We start from the raw sequence: 17607 nt of genomic DNA, 5'->3' as shown, positions 1-17607 counted from the left end.
CCAATTACCTTAAATCTGTGTCCTCTGGTTACCGACCATCCTGCCAGTGGAAACCATTTCTCCTGATTTACTCCAGCTCAGATCTAACCAGTGATTTGTAGCTTACCATAACTTCCTTGGTGTTGTACTCTGCCTCTTTTTTTATAAAGCTAAGGATCCCGTATACTTTTTTAAGCTTTATCAACTTGTCCTGCCACCTTCAAAGATTTGTATATGTCTCTGTTGCTGCATCCCCTTTGAAATTGTACCATTTAGTTAATACTATCACTCCTCATTTTTCCTTCCAAACATATGAACATTTATGGGAACAAGTTTAAAATTGAACTTTAGTTGGTAGATGGATGTTTAGTTCCACAATTCTACTGGCGGCAGATTTACCCTGCATCCATGCTATATTTGACCTGGGAGTGCTTTATGTTGACACTGGGTGCAAAACTTGGGAGAAATGTATTTGTTACTGCAATGGCATTGGTCAGTTTGATAAACACCAACAGGTTATCACAATTTAACCCCCTTTCCACCCCACTCCCCAAAAAACGATTAAAGGGATTAGGATAAAATTGTTACTTCCAGGACTTGGACAGTTTGGTTAGAGCCACTCTTTGTGCTGGGCACTTGAAGTCCCTTAACACCTTGCCCGCTGCACCTTCGAGGAATACACTCTGTGCCTTTGCTTCTCCCAGTGGTGGTCAACATAGAGTCATAGAGTTTTACAGCACAGAAAGAGGCCCTTCGGCCCATCGTGTCTGCGCCGCCCATCCATCCCTGTCCAGTCTAATCCCATTTTCCAGCATTTGGTCCATAGCCTTGTATGCAATGGCATTTCAAGTGCTCATCCAAATGCTTCTTGAATGTTGTGAGGGTTCCTGCCTCCACCACTCTTTCAGGCATTGAGTTCCACATTCCAACCACCCTCTGGGTGAAAAAGTTCCTCCTCAAATCCCCTCTAAATCTCCTGCCCCTTACCCTGAATCTATGCCCCCTTGTTATTGACCCCCCCCACTAAGGGGAAAAGTTCCTCTTTATCTACCCTATCTATGCCCCTCATCATTTTGTACACCTCAATCAGGTCCCCCCTCAGCCTTCTCTGCTCCAAGGAAAACAACTCCAGCCTGTCCAGCCTCTCTTCATAGCTGAGGCGCTCCATCCCAGGTAACATCCTGGTGAATCTTCTCTGCACCCTCTCCAAAGCAATCACATCCTTCCTATAGTGAGGCGACCAGAACTGCACACAGTACTCCAGCTGTGGCCTCACCAGCGTTTTGTACAGCTCCATCATAACCTCCCTGCTCTTATATTCTATGCCTCGGCTAATGAAGGCAAGTATCCCATATGCCTTTTTAACCACCTTATCTACCTGCTCCGCTGCCTTCAGGGATCTATGTACATGTACACCAAGGTCCCTCTGACCCTCTGTACTTCCTAGGGTCCTACCACTCATTGTGTATTCCCTTGCCTTATTTGTCCGTCCAAAATGCATCACCTCTCACTTTTCAGGGTTAAATTCCATTTGCCACTTTTCCGCCCATCTGACCAACCCGTTTATATCGTCCTGTAGCCTGAGGCTTTCCTCCTCGCAATTTACCACCCCACCAATTTTCGTGTCATCTGCGAACTTACTGATCATACCTTTTACATTCTCATCCAAACCATTTATGTAGATCACAAACAACAAGGGACCCAGCACCGATCCCTGAGGTACCCCACTGGACACAGGCTTCCAGTCACAAAAGCAACCTTCGACCATCACCCTCTGCCTCCTGCCACTCAGCCAGTTTAGGATCCAACGCGCCAAGGCACCCTGGATCCCATGGGCTCTTACCTTCTTGACCAGTCTCCTATGCGGGACTTTGTCAAAAGCTTTACTGAAGTCCATGTAAACCACATCCACAGCATTTCCCTCATCCACCCCACTAGTCACCCCCTCGAAAAATTCGATCAGATTTGTTAGACATGATTTACCCTTGACAAAGCCATGCTGACTATCCCCGATTAATCCTTGCCTCTCCAAGTGGAGATTAATTTTGTCCCTCAGAATTTTTTCCAATAATTTCCCCACCACAGATGTTAGACTCACTGGCCTGTAATTCCCTGGTTTATCCCTGCTACCCTTCTTGAATAATGGTACTACGTTAGCTGTTCTCCAGTCCTCTGGTACATCCCCTGTGGCCAGAGAGGTTCTGAAAATTAGTGTCAGAGCCCCTGCAATCTCCTCCCTTGCCTCCCACAGCAGCCTGGGATACATCTCGTCCGGGCCTGGGGATTTATCCACTTTTTGGCCTGCTAAAACCGCTAGCACCTCCTCCCTCTCGATGCTAATATGTTCGAGTATGTCACAGTCCCCTTGCCCGATTTCTATGTCTGCATCGTCTTTCTCCATAGTGAACACAGATGCAAAAAATTCATTTAAAACCCTGCCTACATCCTCTGGCTCTACACACAGATTGCCACTTTGGTCCCTAATGGACCCTACCCTTTCCCTGGTTATCCTCTTGCCCTTAATATACTTATAAAACATCTTAGGATTTTCCTTTATTTTGCTCGCCAGTGTTATTTCATGGCCCCTCCTCGCCCTCCTAATTTCTTTTTGAAGTATGCCCCTGCACTTTTTATACTCCTCTAGGGCTTCTTCTGTCTTTAGTCTTTTGTAACTGCCAAAAGCCCCCCTTTTATTTCTAATGCATTTTTGTATATCCCTTGTCATCCAAGGTTCCCTTTGCTTGTTGGTCCCACCCTTGACCTTTACAGGAACATGTTGGCGTTGTACTCTCTCTATTTCCCTTCTGAAAGTCTCCCACTGTTTTGATGTGGATTTTCCTATAAGCAGCTGCTCCCAGTCCACTTTGGCCAGATCCTGCCTTATCATATTAAAATCGGCCTTCCCCCAATTTAGAACCCTTATTTCCGGGCTGTCTTTGTCTTTTTCCATGACCACCTTAAATCTCACCGAATTATGGTCACTGTCGCCAAAATGCGACATGGAGTACTGATTTGCCAATTGAGAGGGACGGTACTTGATCAGGATTTTGATCTAAAGCCATGAAGCTTCAAATGGCACTTGTATTTCCTGTTGTGTTTTTTTTAAGATTAAAAATCTAATTAACTACGTAGTGTTTAAAAATGTTCCAGTGGCGCACTCCCTGCTCCTTTAGAAATGTGTACAGCATTTGGAAGAAGTGTGTACAACTTAAAATGTTCTGCCTGCACCTCTGGATTATGTAACTTACTAATCTAATGGTTATACTCCTTTTGACTTACAGGCTGCTCCAAGTTCTCGGAGAAACCCATCCCTTGAATCACACAGTCAGAACTGAGATCCTTTCAGCCACACTCCCAACTCTGCAGGAAATACAGACTTCTTACAGCAGATTTAAACAGCTGTTCCTGATGGGTAAACTCACTTTGTAGATTAAATTGTGTAGTTACTGGGGGTCTTAATGAGGAACAATGCAGCTGGGTTGAGAAGCATTCAGTCACGAGGGATCTTTTTATTGAAATGAGCCCTATAAATGTATTATTCTGAGCTTGAAAATGGTTTTTATCTTCAACTTTCTCATGGTTAACGTTTTTAAATTTTGAGCCTTAATGGATTTAGGTTTAATTTTACCTCATTTCTTCATGGAGTGATAGTAAATAGATATCTGAAGTGTTGATTGGTCTTAAACAAGTAAATTATATTGATCAGTTCACTGGCAGAATTATATAGGGTTTGAACCTTTTGGAGTGTGCTAATGGGTTGTTTCTTGAAGGAAACTAATATTTGGTTGTGAAATGTGTATAACCCACAACATTATTAGTTTGTAATTAGGGTATATTTGAACCATTCTAGAAATTAAAGCTACAGTTGACTCTAGGTAAATATATTGAACCTAATGTCTGGAATCCTTTTTACTCCAATGTGTAGAAACAATTACTTATGGAAAGATTCTGTTTTGCATTAGCATTTAAAATTTAAATTTAATTGCAGCATGTTTGATATTTAAATGGGCCGAGCCATAAATAATGCAGGTTTAACATTGTTTTATAAGCAGCCTGTAAAAATTATGATCCAAACTAGCTCTGTCTTTGGTGACAGTTATTGGGTTGGCAGGCTGTACCTAGTGGAATACCGCAAGGATCAGTGCTTGGGCCTCAGCTATTCACAATCTACATCAATGATTTGGATGAGGGGACCAAATGTAATATATCCAAATTTGCTGCTGATGCAAAGCTAGGTGGGAATGTAAGTTGTGAGGAGGATGCAAGGAGGCTTCAAGTGAATATAGACAGGCTAAGTGAGTGGGCAAGAACATGGCAAATGGAATATAATGTGGAGAAATGTGAAGTTATCCACTTTGGTAGAAAAAATAGAAAAGCAGAGTATTTTTTAAATGGTGAGAGATTTGGAAATGTTGGTGTTCAGAGGGATCTGGGTGTCCTTGTACACGAATCACTGAAAGTTAACATGCAGGTACAGCAAGCAATTAGGAAAGCAAATGGCCTTTATTACAAGAGGATTTGGGTATAAAGATGTCTTGCTGCAATTATATAAGGCCCTGGTGAGACCACACCTGGAGTATTGTGTACAGTTTTGGTCTCCTTACCTAAGGAAGGATATACTTGCCATAGAGGGAGTTCAACGAAGGTTCACGAGATTGGTTCCTGGGATGGGGGGATTGTCCTATGAAGAGAGTTTGCATAAACTAGGCCTATATTCTCTAGAGTTTAGTAGAGCGAGAGGTGATCTCATTGAAACATACAAAATTCTTACAGGACTTGACAGGGTAGATGCAGGGAGGGTGTTTCCCCTGGTTGGGGAGTCTAGAATCAGGAGTGGCAGTCTCCGAATAAGGGTCATCCATTTAGGACTGAGATGAGGAGAAATTTCTTTACTCCGAGGGTGGTGAATCTTTGGAATTCTCTTCCCCAGAGGGCTGTGGAGGCTCAGTCGTTGAGTATCTTCAAGACAGAGGTCGATTGATTTTTGAATATTAAGGGAATCAAGGGAAATGGGGATAGTGCAGGAAAGTGGAGATGAGGTACAAGATCAGCCATGATATTGAATGGCGGAGCAGGCTCGAAGGGCCAAATGGGCTGCTCCTGCTCCTATTTCTTATGTTCTTATGACAATTATTTTCCAAAAATTTAGACTTTTCAACTTTATGGCCCGGATTTTGCAGTCAGTGGCGAAGTGACGGCGCTTGCCGCTGACCTCGAGGAAAGCTGCCCACAAAGACCTAGCAATTTCTGTGGCATTGATTTCACCTTTCCTGAAGTCACTTTGATTCTTGACGCCCCTTTGATTCTGGCGCCAACTCTAGGGGATCTCCAGCATTCAGCAACATTGATGTCATCAAACAGGCTAAGCAGCCAATCACATTGAAGAATTCTCAGACAGCAAACCAGGAAGTAAAATACACTGATCATCCTTCACTTTTTTTTCCTTAAATTTTAGAGAGCGAAATAAAGATTGGGGTATACACATGGGATTAAGTTAGAAGCTGAGATTTCATAAACTTTTAAATAAAAAATTAATTTTTATTGTATTAAAAACCTGTGGATTTTTTATCGTGGAAAAAATTGACATTCCACAAATACAAAATTCGTTTTTCAGGGCTGAGAGGTTGTTCAGCAGTAGTTATGTTTTAGTACGCAGTTAAAAACCCAGTTACGCCTCATTCAAAAAGCTTAACCTTTTCGGGGTTTTTTTACAACAATATTACAGCATAAAGGGGAAGTTCTCGTCGGTTCAGTGATTTCTAAAGATTGCCGTTTGCGGGGACTTCAACCGTGCACCCTGTGGAGCAGCAAAGAATCACTGACGGCAACCTCTGGATTTCTGCATTTAACTGTGCAGATGCCAGAAGTTACTGTCAATTTCACAGAGTAATGACGGCGAACACTGACAGTTTCACCGTCATTACAACCGCAGAATCCGGGCCTGTGTACAGAACCCATGTATTTTCTTTAGCACATTTAGAAGGCATTCATATGAATGACGTCAAATTATAGTCTGAAACCAATGCTGGCCCAATTTGAAACTCATTGCGTATTGATCTAGATATATTCAGCTCTATGCTAATATTAATTGTTTTTGACCAGATAATGCTGCTGAATTCTGGGAGTCTGACATTAAATGGCTGTCTGCTTTAGAGAATGCAAACTGGTTGGAAGTTATCAGGTTTGTGCATCTTTCCTGTATTATTCTTGTTAAATCATGATTTATGTGCAGTTTGTTTCTTGACTCCATCAGGATATAGGGTTGAGGTGCTTGCAACAGAAATATTTAACACTGCAGCAATGAAATAGGCCCATTAACTCTGTTAATAATTAAAGCCAATATCAACTTTTTTTTAAATGTAGAGCATTTTTTTGGTCAACCATTTGCACATTTTTCTATAAATTCATAATCGTGAAAGTATAGTGCCATCAAACATAATTTCTGGTATTCAAGTAAGCAAAATTTTGAGATCTTTTTGCCTCTGCTGGAATGCTATAGGAATGTTTAAAGAGCTAAAGAGAATCCTCTGAAAATCATTTTTTGCAAATATACTGCTCCTAGCCCTGTGCTAGTATTCTGTGGCTGTCAGTTAGGAAAACTTTGAACTTGCTCCTGATTGATGGTGGTTTCATTTTGTGTTTTAATATTTGCAAATTTGTTCTTCCTTTTTTTCCCCCTTCCAAAAGAAGTAGTTGTAGAACATCCTTGCTCAGTGATCATTCAAATGATTCCAGAATGCCAACATACAAAATAAACATCACAATATTTGTACGGGTTCAATGCACTTGTGTTTTCAACAGTGTGCACTTAGCCTGTTGAATAATGAAATGCTGTGCCACGAAAATGAGGAACTTCCCACCATTTAATCTCTTGTAATGCAAAAAAACTGGTAAGAAGTGAAGCCATAAGCCAGTGCCGGATGCTTATCTGACTGCTCCAGAAGTGTATAGTATTTCAATCATTGCATACCAGAAAGAAAAAGCTTTTTTTTTTTAAGGGGATCCAGTGGCAGTATCTTTCAACACATTGCTTCAACTTCCTATTGAATTTTTGTTTAACCTTTCCTATTTTGTTTTAATGCTCATGCACTTATATTGCTTTTATGTGTTCATCGTTTGTGAAGTTGCAAAATGTGGTTTGAGGTTGAGGCTTGGATGGTACATTTCTTCACCAGTGCAAAACCTCCACACCATCAAAATGACAGTCCTGTGGCATAGTGGAGAGCAGGACTGAACCAATGGCTCTGGAAGCAAATTTTAATGCCATGTTTACAACTGTAGTGACATTACTGGATTATTAAAACTTTAAATAATGGGAATATTAATCTTGTGTTTCACTAATGGGACAGGAATCCTGGCCACCACTGATATTGGAATAGTGGAGATACTGTTCACAGCTCTACAGTTCCTAGAACACGGAAATGATGTATACTTCTCTACCATTTTCAGAAGTAACAAGTAGAGAGTTTAAATTGTATCCCTGGATAAATGGGTAGTTCATGGCAATTTATGTCCGTTAATCTAAAAAGCTAATGCATGGTTATCATTTTGATTTGTACAAGTTAATTAATGAGAGAACGAACTTTGATTAATCTAGTGCCTTTCACAACTTCAGGGCAGTACTTTTGCACTGTAGCCACTGTTCCAATGTAGTGAAAAACAAGTGTTAATTGGGAACATGAACCCCTAAATCTCTCTGCTCTGCCATATCACCCAGCTTTCTTCCATTCAAAATATAATTATTAACTTTTCAATAACCCACAACATGGAGGTTTCCAGTCATAAGGGCAGACTGATAACACAACTGAAAGATCACCTCCAAGATCGGAACAACTGTATGGAGGTGTACGTGAATAAGCCACATGATCTCTCAATTTTTCTATGATTTTCTCTTCACTCCTCCTGGCCTGAAGGTGTAGACTGGCACTAGGGTTGCACTTTTGTGGACACAACCAGTCCTCTTGCACCTAACTGAAATGGTAATTTTAATTTCTTAATGTTTAAACCCAGGAAGTAGAATTATTTTGTAAACTGGATGTGTTTTTTTTTAACTGATTCATTTTTTTGTTGTTAAAGTTTTATCTTTTTGTCTCTAAATCCAAATTGAGATTCTATTGACTTTTAGTTCTCTTCTCCCCCCCCACCCCCCTTACCTAATGGAGTAATTAAATCCTGTCTGCAAGAGCAAAATGCATTATTCTTGGCCTTTTATCAGTTTGTATCTCCTACTGGTAATCTACGGTAATTGTGCTTTTGTAAGGCGAAGTAAAATGTGTAGACGTTGGACCTCGTTGTGCCTAGTTTACAGGTACTGTATAAAGTGGCAGCAATGAGAGCCAATTCTGCGGACCAACATACTGCGCCCCAAGAATACCTGCAAAACGTCCGACATGAAATTGGGTCGGGCCATTTTTCAGGCGTCTCTGGTGGCCTCCTAAAATAGGCAGTGGGCCCTTGCATATGTAAATGAGGGGCCTACTGCCCGTTTTGGGTCCCCTCGCAGAAATTGGACAACGATGAGCAGAGCAGACATCAGGCCAGCGCCACTCAGGATTGGTTAGTTATCACAACTAAAAGTAAGGGCTTAATGCAAATTTTTAACGAAAACCTTTTTTATTTTATTTGTGGAGACAGGAGGAGCACCAATGGTCGCCCGACAACAGTCACCGCGATTTCCCCCTTCCCGGGACTTTCCTTCGGCACCGCTGGCCAGGCAAGCGGGCCGATATTCTTACTCTTCAAATGTGCGAGCTCCCTGTGGAGTTGTGGCAGACGTTGGCAGCTCGTGCAAAAAAAAAAAAAAAAAAAGAGGCCTGCTGCCCAATTTTGGGCCAGCTTTTGCCATCTGTTTGTTTGAAAACGGGACCCAGACAGATTTCTTCTTGCTGGTAAAAGAATTGAAGAATACATGGAAGAAGGCACTGATATTTTTAAGATCACTTCTGTTCATTTAAAAATAACTGACATAAGTGTTGTTGCAATGTATGAGATGTGGGCTGTGTTCCTTCACAGGCAATGTCTGAAGAAAGCCTTGGATATTGTTGAATGTCTGGAGCATTACAGCACATCTGTGGTGCTTGTGGGTAAGGAAGAGTTAGATTACTTTGTCTTTTGCATAATAGTGTGCTCATCCAAACAATATATAATCATGTGGTACATATGACCTTCACCATTTCTGTTGATCATTTTGTCAACTTTATTGAATCAGCCCTTTTTTGTTTAAAATAAAACTTTTAACTTGGGATGGTATTGAGGGATTCCCATTTTTCTTTTCCACTCCTTTCTCCACACCCAGCCAACGCTGCTTCTGCTCCATTTTAAGTGTGTTATGTTTTTTCCTCATACAGAAGAAAATTGCTCCGATCTATGCTGTCTAATAGCTAGTCTAGTCCAGTTGATCGTAGACCCACATTTTAGGACAATATCTGGCTTCCAGAGTTTAATTCAGAAGGAGTGGTTGATGGGCTGCCATTGCTTTCTGGATCGATGTAATCATCTGCGAAGCAATGATAAAGAGGTAAGGGTGAATCATTTAAAAGAAGTGAGTAATTGCTCTCCACTGCTAAATTTAAATTAGATAGCGGTGTCGAATGTTGATGTGCAACATGCCTTTGTAAAATCATATTTTATTAAATGGAATTTGCTCTTTTTCTATGCAAATTGTTTCCAGTAGATTTCTGTAACTCAGGCAAGACGTGGATTAGATAGTTTGAAATGTTGGTGTGTTGCTGCATCTCGGCTTTTTGTATTGAGTCAAGGGTTTGTCCAATGTTATGTGGACTAAACTAAGTGGAAAATTAATCCTCAGTATTACAGTGGCTACTTTGAGTACTGTCTGTGTCTAATTTAAGGTGACTTGCTAAATGGGGAAACAACTCAAGACTTAAATTGCATTACTCTGAACGTCAGCCTAGTGGTGTGAAGTGTTAGACCAATGTTGCCTCGTTTGGAGGAAAGATTTACTGATTCCAGCCAGCGTTCACTCCCTCTTCTTTCTCACACCACCCCCTCTCCCAAGCGTCGTGAGCTTGCAATCTCAGCTGGCATATATGGGGGAAGACACTGGGGAAGTAGGGGGAATACAGCCAGGCTGCTCGCACACCTGTGATATAGGCATTTTGATTTTTTTTAGATTTGCAGTAACCATTTCCTGTAGAGGGCAGTTTTCTGTATTACTGGAAGGAACTTAAATCATAACCTTCAGCCAAAGTAACAATGAGAATTTTTAATAACCAGAACAGGACAAATGACTCCACAGTGGTGTTTTGCTTTAATAAATGCTTTGTTTAAAGTACATTGTACAAAATACAAAAACACATTTAAAATAAAAACAGAAAATGCTGGAAACGCTCGGCAGGTCAAGCAGCATCTGTGAAGAGTGTAGTGTATGTACCTTTGAGAGAACTACTTTTACAGCTCCTGTATACTGTAGTACCGGCAGTGACCACACCTGTATATAAGCCTTGAGCATGCCTCTGTACCCCCAGTCGTGAGACTACCCTACTCCAGTAAACACCTGTTGATTGTTAAGTTACAGCATCCGTGTAGTTATTTGAAAACATCATACTCTCAGAATCACGGATCTAACAGTGGCGACGAGTGTCGATTCGAATCTACCTGCAACTCTACATTTCCCTTCAAGTATTCGCTCCGGGAGGGCAGTGGAAGAAAGTAGAGGCCAGAAGCACGGGCGTCGACCACGAGCAACCGCCCAGTCGTCCGGCAGAGAGTTAACATCGCAGGGGAGGCTGTTGAGAGCCGGGCTTGGTTCCCCAGCCACGACGATCCAGCAACAGACTGACAACAGGTACAGCACAGACCCTTCCCGGACAGCGGCGGCTGGAGCCGACCGACGGCAGAGAAAAAGCCGAGCAGCGTCGACGGGGTAAGAGAGAGGGTGAAGCGCACAGGGCGCAGCCAGGGGTTGAAAACCGAGCGGCGTCGAGGAAAAACAAAACGGAGATAGAGGGTAAAGCAGCAGCCGGGTTCAGGACCGAGCGGCGGAGAAGGGAGAGCGCGGGAGACGCCATTGAGCCGCGGAGAAGAAGGAAGAGCGCGGGAGACGCCATTTTTAGAAGCCACAGCGGAGAAGAAGGGTGAGCGTGGGAAGAAAGGGAAGCGCGGGAGATGCCATTTTGTGCCAGCGGAGAAGAAGGGAGAGCGCGGGAGACGCCATTGTTGACAGTTAAATCACACCCAGGGATGCCGAAGAGTGGCAGTATCTCTACGTTCGACAATGAAGTCGAAGATTGGGCGACATATGTGGAACGTATTGAGGTGTACTGCAGGGCGAATGAAGTGCCAGATGCTAGGAAAGCACTGGTTTTGTTAAATTCCATGGGTGCAAAAACTTATGGCTTACTGCGAAACCTAATAACCCCAGAGAAGCCCGTGAATAAGAATTTCGAAAGCATAGTGTCAATCCTACAGGACCACTTAAACCCCACACCGCTGCTGATAGCAGAAAGGTTTAAGTTCCACAAAAGGAACCAGCATAAAGACGAAAGTAATGCTGAGTACTTAACGGAACTGCGCAAGCTATCGAAACACTGCCAGTTTGGAGTGGGACTAGCAGATACGTTAAGGGACAAGTTTGTGTGTGGGCTTCAAAGTGAAAGAAGCCATTTCTGGGTTCCATCAGAAAAGGATCTTACGCTGGACAAGGCTTTCAGCATGGCAGTATCACACGAAGCAGCCGCAAGGGGCGCTGCAGAGATACAACGGAGACCACAAGAATATGGCACCAATGAAATGTCATATGGAACAGGGAAGTGTTATCGCTGCGGCAGAACAACATACGACCAGAAGGATTGTTGGTTCAAGGACCAAGTGTGCAGACAGTGTGGAAAAGCAGGACACATAGCAAGAGTCTGCAGGTCAGGGAAGAAAACCAACAGCAAAAAATGCTAACTGACGCAAAAGAAGTGTTCCAGGAGGGACTCTGAACACTAAAAGGCATAACAGCAACGATTAAAATAGAGGAAAATGCAAGCCCAAAGTTTCTTAAGGCCAGACCAGTGCCTTATGCGATCAGACCAGCCGTCGAAGCAGAGCTGGAAGGGTTGGAACGTTCAGGAGTACTGTCCAAAGTAGACACGAGCGAGTGGGCTACACCCATCGTTCCTGTAATGAAGAGGTCGTTGAGTAATACGCCTGGGGAACCAAAGAAGGTCCACATCTGTGGGGATTTTAAGGTGCCAGTGAACCCAGTCCTTCATACGGTACAATATCCGCTTCCACGGATTGAGGATATTTTCGCCTCGCTATCTGGAGGTAAACGCTTCACCAAAATTGATCTAGCCCAGGCGTACTTGCAAATGGAGGTAGAAGAAGCCTCGAAACAATACCACACGATCAACACTCATAAAGGTCTCTACCAATACAACCGGCTGGTGTTCAGGGTAGCATCGACTCCGGCTATTTTGCAAAGGGCGATGGATCAAGTCCTGCAAGGGATTCCAGGGACCCAGTGTTATTTGGACGACATTCTGGTCACGGGCGAAAATGACAGTGATCACCTCGCCAACCTGGAGAAGGTGCTCACTAGATTAAAGGAATATGGGCTACGAGCTAATCGCCACAAGTGCGAGTTTTTCCAGAAGCAGCTCTCGTATTGTGGCCACGTTATTGATGAAGAGGGGTTACATAAGTCCCCTGAAAAGATTGAGGCAGTAGTCAAGGCTCCAGCACTGGAAAATGTGTCACAACTGAGGTCGTTCCTCGCGCTGGTGAACTACTACCATAAGTTCTTGCCAAATTTGTCTACGGTATTACACCCACTGAACACCCTACTGCAAACGGGTACCATGGAAGTGGAATGACGAATGTAAACGAGCTTTCCAGAAGTGCAAAGAATTGATCACATCAAAAGAGGTGTTGGCCCATTTCAACCCAGCACTACCAATTCGTTTGGCATGTGATGCATCACCCTACGGTATTGGAGCGGTGCTGTCGCACAAATTCCCTGACGGGTTGGAGAGGCCAGTAGCCTTTGCGTCTCGGTCACTAACCTCAGCCGAGCGCAACTACGCCCAGATTGACGGAGGCCCTCAGCCTAGTATGGGGAGTAAAAAAATTCAACCACTATCTGCATGGGCAGAAGTTCACCTTGCTGACTGACCACCAACCACTTGTCTCCATCTTTAATCCAAAGAAGGGCGTTCCGGTGATGACTGCACAACGGTTACAAAGATGGTCCCTTTTTCTAGGGGCGAACCAATATGAAATAGTATATAAAGGCACGAAACAGCATGGAAACGCTGATGGGCTATCACGCTTGCCACTGCCTACTGTGGAGGAAGCACCAGCAGTGGACCCTATCGAGATATTTTATTCATCAATAATTGAACGATTGCCAGTAACTAACACGGATATAGAGAAGGAGACCCGCAATGATCCGACACTGTCTCGGGTATATGATTTGACGGTGAGGGGATGGCCAGCACATGGCGACTCACTGTTGCCAGCATTCTCATCCAGAAGAAAACAGCTGTCAGTATGCCAGGGGACAGTGATGTGTGGATCCCGAGTGGTGATTCCACCCAAGTTAAGGGGGAGAGTGCTAAATGAGCTTCATGAAGGTCATCTGGGAGGGGTGAAAATGAAAAGCCTTGCTAGGGCTTATGTGTGGTGGCTGGGGATCGATCAACAAATCGAGGACCTAACCAAGAGCTGCTCAGGTTGCCAGAAGGTCCAAAATGCACCACCACATGCCCCTCTACACCCATGGGAGTGGCCCTCCTCTCCATGGCAACGGGTGCATATTGATTTTGCTGGTCCATTCATGGACTCAATGTTCTTAATAGCAGTGGATGCTCACTCGAAATGGCCTGAGGTGATAAAAATGTCCTCAACCACTACAGAGAAAACGATTGCAGTCCTACGGACCATATTTGCCAGGAACGGCTTGCCAGAGCAGATTTGCTCTGATAATGGACCACAGTTTGTGTCCGAAGAGTTTCGGAAATTTATGAGAAGGAATGGGGTACGGCATTACACATCCGCCCCGTATCATCCAGCCACAAATGGATTGGCTGAGAGGTTCGTACAAACCTTTAAAAAGGCGATAAAAGCCATGTGCGACGATGAAATTCCACTACAGCATAAGGTGAACAATTTCCTATTCGCCTACAGAAATGCGACACATGCAGTTACCAACCAGACCCCGGCCATGATGTTCTTTAACCGAAGGTTGAGCTCTCGTCTGGATTTGCTCAGACCAAATGTGCGAAGAAATGTTGAGGATAAACAATTCCAGCACATCAATGAGAAGCCGACAAGGAGCTTCAATGTAGGACAACCAGTCTTGGCCCGTGACTACCGAACAGAGAAATGGCAACCCGGAACGATATGCACAAGGCAGGGGCCATTAATGTACACAGTAGATGTCGGGGAGAACATTGTGAGACGCCACGTCGATCAGATCTTAGCGTCACAGGAACGAGTCAACCCCATATCTCGAGTACCTGGGGATGAACCCAACATACCGGTCGCGTCTACCTCAGAACCAGTAGCAGTGGAAACTGATGAACTAACCGACGAAAAGGGGCCAGAATCGCCTCCGCACCAAGAACAAGAACCTCAGGAAAGGCGCTATCCAGAAAGGATCAGGAAGCCGCCCCAAAGACTGAATCTATAAATGAACTATTTTTGTTTAATGTGCATGTTAGTGTTAATTGTTATTTGAATATTATGGGTACTGCTAATCTAAAAGGGGAGGAATTGTAGTGTATGTACCTTTTAAGAGAGAACTACTTTTACAGCTCCTGTATACTGTAGTACCGGCAGTGACCACACCTGTATATAAGCCTTGAGCATGCCTCTGTACCCCCAGTCTTGAGACTACCCTACTCCAGTAAACACCTGTTGATTGTTAAGTTACAGCATCCGTGTAGTTATTTGAAAACATCATACTCTCAGAATCACGGATCTAACAGAGAGGGAGAAACTGGAGTTAACATTTCAAGTTTCTGACCTTTTCATCAGAACTGGAAGAAGCTAGAGAAACAGTTTTTAAGCAAGTACAGAACTGGGGAATAGGGACAGGAAAAGAACAAGAGAGGTCTGATGGGGTGGGGAGCAGGAATGATTAGTGATGGTGCAAAGCAAAATGAGGTGATAATGAGACAAGTATAGAAGCAAAAGATGGGTCCAGAGGAGATGTAAATGGTTACAGGACAATAGCAGTAAGGAGGGAAGCATAGCAGAGAAGGCATCTGTGGCCTGGGAATGTGGCGGAAGAAAAGCGTGCAGACGACCTGGCCAAGTACTGATGGGGGATTTCTACCCCAATTTCGAGCCCACATCATTTCCACTCCCAGTGGTTCTGGTGCAGCCATCCTCTATTACCGGTATCTGGTGTCCAAAAGAAAATGGGAGCGGTGGTTAAGGTCTAAAATTGTTAACCTCCACGCCAGAAGGCTGTGACGTGCCTAGTAGAAAGATGAGGTGCTGTACCTTGAGCTTGGGTTGTGCTTTATTGGAACAGTGTAGGAAGCTGAGGACAGAGGTTTGATTGGGATGAAGAATTAAAGTGGCAAGCGACTGGAAGCTTGGTCATGCTTGTGGACTGAACGGAGGTGTTCAGCAGAGACCACTCGATCTGTGTTTTGTCTCCTCACATCGTGAGCAGCGAATACAGTATACGAAGTTGGAAGAAGTACAAGTAAATTGCTGTTTCACCCAGGAGGGGTATTTAGGGCCCTGGAGTTGGCTATGGGGAGCTTCATTAAAAGGCATGACAGTGGATAGGCAATGGCTAACATTTAAGGAACGAATGCGTGAATTGCAACAGTTATACGTTCCTTTCTGGCACAAAAACACAAAAGGAAAAGCGGCCCAACCATGGCTAACAAAAGAAATTAAGGATAGTATTCGATCCAAAGAGGAGTCATATAAAGTTGGCAGAAAAAGTAGCAAGCCTGAGGACTGGGAGCAATTTAGAGTTCAGCAAAAAAGGACCAAGAGATTGATTAAGAGGGGAAAAATAGAGTATGAGAGTAAACTTGCAAGGAACATAAAGCGGATTGTAAAAACTTCTACAAGTGTATATAAAAAGAAAAAGATTAGTGAAGACAAATGTAGGTCCCTTACAGTCAGAAACGGGAGAATTTATAATGGGGAACAAGGAAATGGCAGAGCAATTAAACAAATACTTTGGTTCCGTCTTCACGCAAGAGGACACAAATAACTTCCCAGAAATGCTAGGGAACAAAGGGTCTAGTGAGAAGGAGGAATTAAAGGAAATGTAATATTAGATGCAGGGATGATGTGGGGGGAGTCGAGAACAAGGAGAAATTAATGGGACTGAAAGCTGATAAATCCCCAGGGCCTGATAATCTGCATCCCAGAGTACTAAAAGAGGTAGCCATGGAAATAGTGGATGCATTGGTTGTCATCTTTCAAAATTCTATAGATTATGGAACCGTTCCTGCAGACTGAAGGGTGGCAAATGTAACCCCACTATTTAAAAAAAGGAGGGAGTGAGAAAATGGGGAACTACAGACCGGTTAGCCTAACATCAGTAATAGGGAAAATGCTAGAGTCTATTATAAAGGATGTGATAACAGGACACTTAGAAAATATCAACAGGATTAGACAAAGTCAACATGGATTTATGAAAGGGAAATCCTGTTTGACAAACCTAATGGAGTTTTTTGAGGATGTAACTGGTAGAATAGATAAGGGAGAACCAGTGGATGTGGTGTATTTGGATTTTCAGAAGGCCTTTGATAAAGTCCCACATAAGAGGTTAGTGTGCAAAATTAAAGCACATGGGATTGGGGGTAATATACTGGCATGGATTGAAAATTGGTTAACAGACAGGAAACAGAGTAGGAATAAATGGGTCTTTTTCGGGGTGGCAGGCGGTGACTAATGAGGTACCGCAGGGATCAGTGCTTGGGCCCCAGCTATTCACAATATATATCAATGATTTGGATGAGGGAACCAAATGTAATATTTCCAAGTTTGCTGACAACATGACACAAAACTAGGTGGGATTGTGAGTTGTGAGGAGGATGCAAAGCGGCTTCAAGGCGATTTAGACAAGTTGAGTGAGTGGGCAAATACATGGCAGATGCAGTATAATGTGGATAAATGAGAAGTTATCCACTTTGGTAGGAAAAACAAAGGCAGAGTATTATTTAAATGGTGATAGATTGGGAAATGTTGGGACTTGGGTGTCCTTGTACACCAGTCACTGAAAGCAAACATGTAGGTGCAGCAAGCAGTTAGGAAGGCAAATGGTATGTTGACCTTCATTGCAAAAGGATTTGAGTACAGGAGCAAGGATGTCTTACTACAATTATACAGGGCCTTGGTGAGACCACACCTGGAATACTGTGTGCAGTTTTGGTCTCCTTACCCGAGAGAGGATATACATGCCATAGAGGGAGTGCAGCGAAGGTTCACCAGACCGATCCCTGGGATGGCAGAACTGTCATATGAGGAGAGATTGGGTCGACTAGGCCTGTATTCACTAGACTTTAGAAGAATGAGAGGGGATCTCATTGAAACATATAAAATTCTGACAGGGCTAGACAGACTGGATGCAGGGAGGATGTTTCCCCTGGCTTTGGGGGGGGGGGGGGGTCCAGAACGAGGGGTCACGGTCTCAGGATACGGGGT

General features: G+C 43.6%; 1 protein-coding gene across 3 annotated transcripts in view; it reads left to right on the top strand.

Annotated features, from left to right (window-relative positions):
* The window catches only part of mtmr12 (myotubularin related protein 12), a 115391-nt gene that overhangs the window by 82325 nt on the left and 15459 nt on the right, over window positions 1–17607 (top strand). For all 3 annotated transcript variants that reach the window (XM_085973703.1, XM_085973708.1, XM_085973715.1), the window contains exons 10-13: window positions 3261–3391; window positions 6082–6160; window positions 8992–9062; window positions 9327–9496. In XM_085973703.1, coding sequence (XP_085829829.1) covers window positions 3261–3391; window positions 6082–6160; window positions 8992–9062; window positions 9327–9496 — 451 coding nt within the window. The remainder of the gene's footprint in view (window positions 1–3260; window positions 3392–6081; window positions 6161–8991; window positions 9063–9326; window positions 9497–17607) is intronic.

Source organism: Somniosus microcephalus, chromosome 2 (genome assembly GCF_052327205.1).
Source record: "Somniosus microcephalus isolate GS21.2 chromosome 2, FLI_Smic_1.0, whole genome shotgun sequence".
In the NCBI taxonomy this organism is placed as follows: domain Eukaryota; kingdom Metazoa; phylum Chordata; class Chondrichthyes; order Squaliformes; family Somniosidae; genus Somniosus; species Somniosus microcephalus.
The sequence above is the reverse complement of the archived record's forward strand: the minus strand, read 5'-3'. Positions and strand labels throughout refer to the sequence as shown.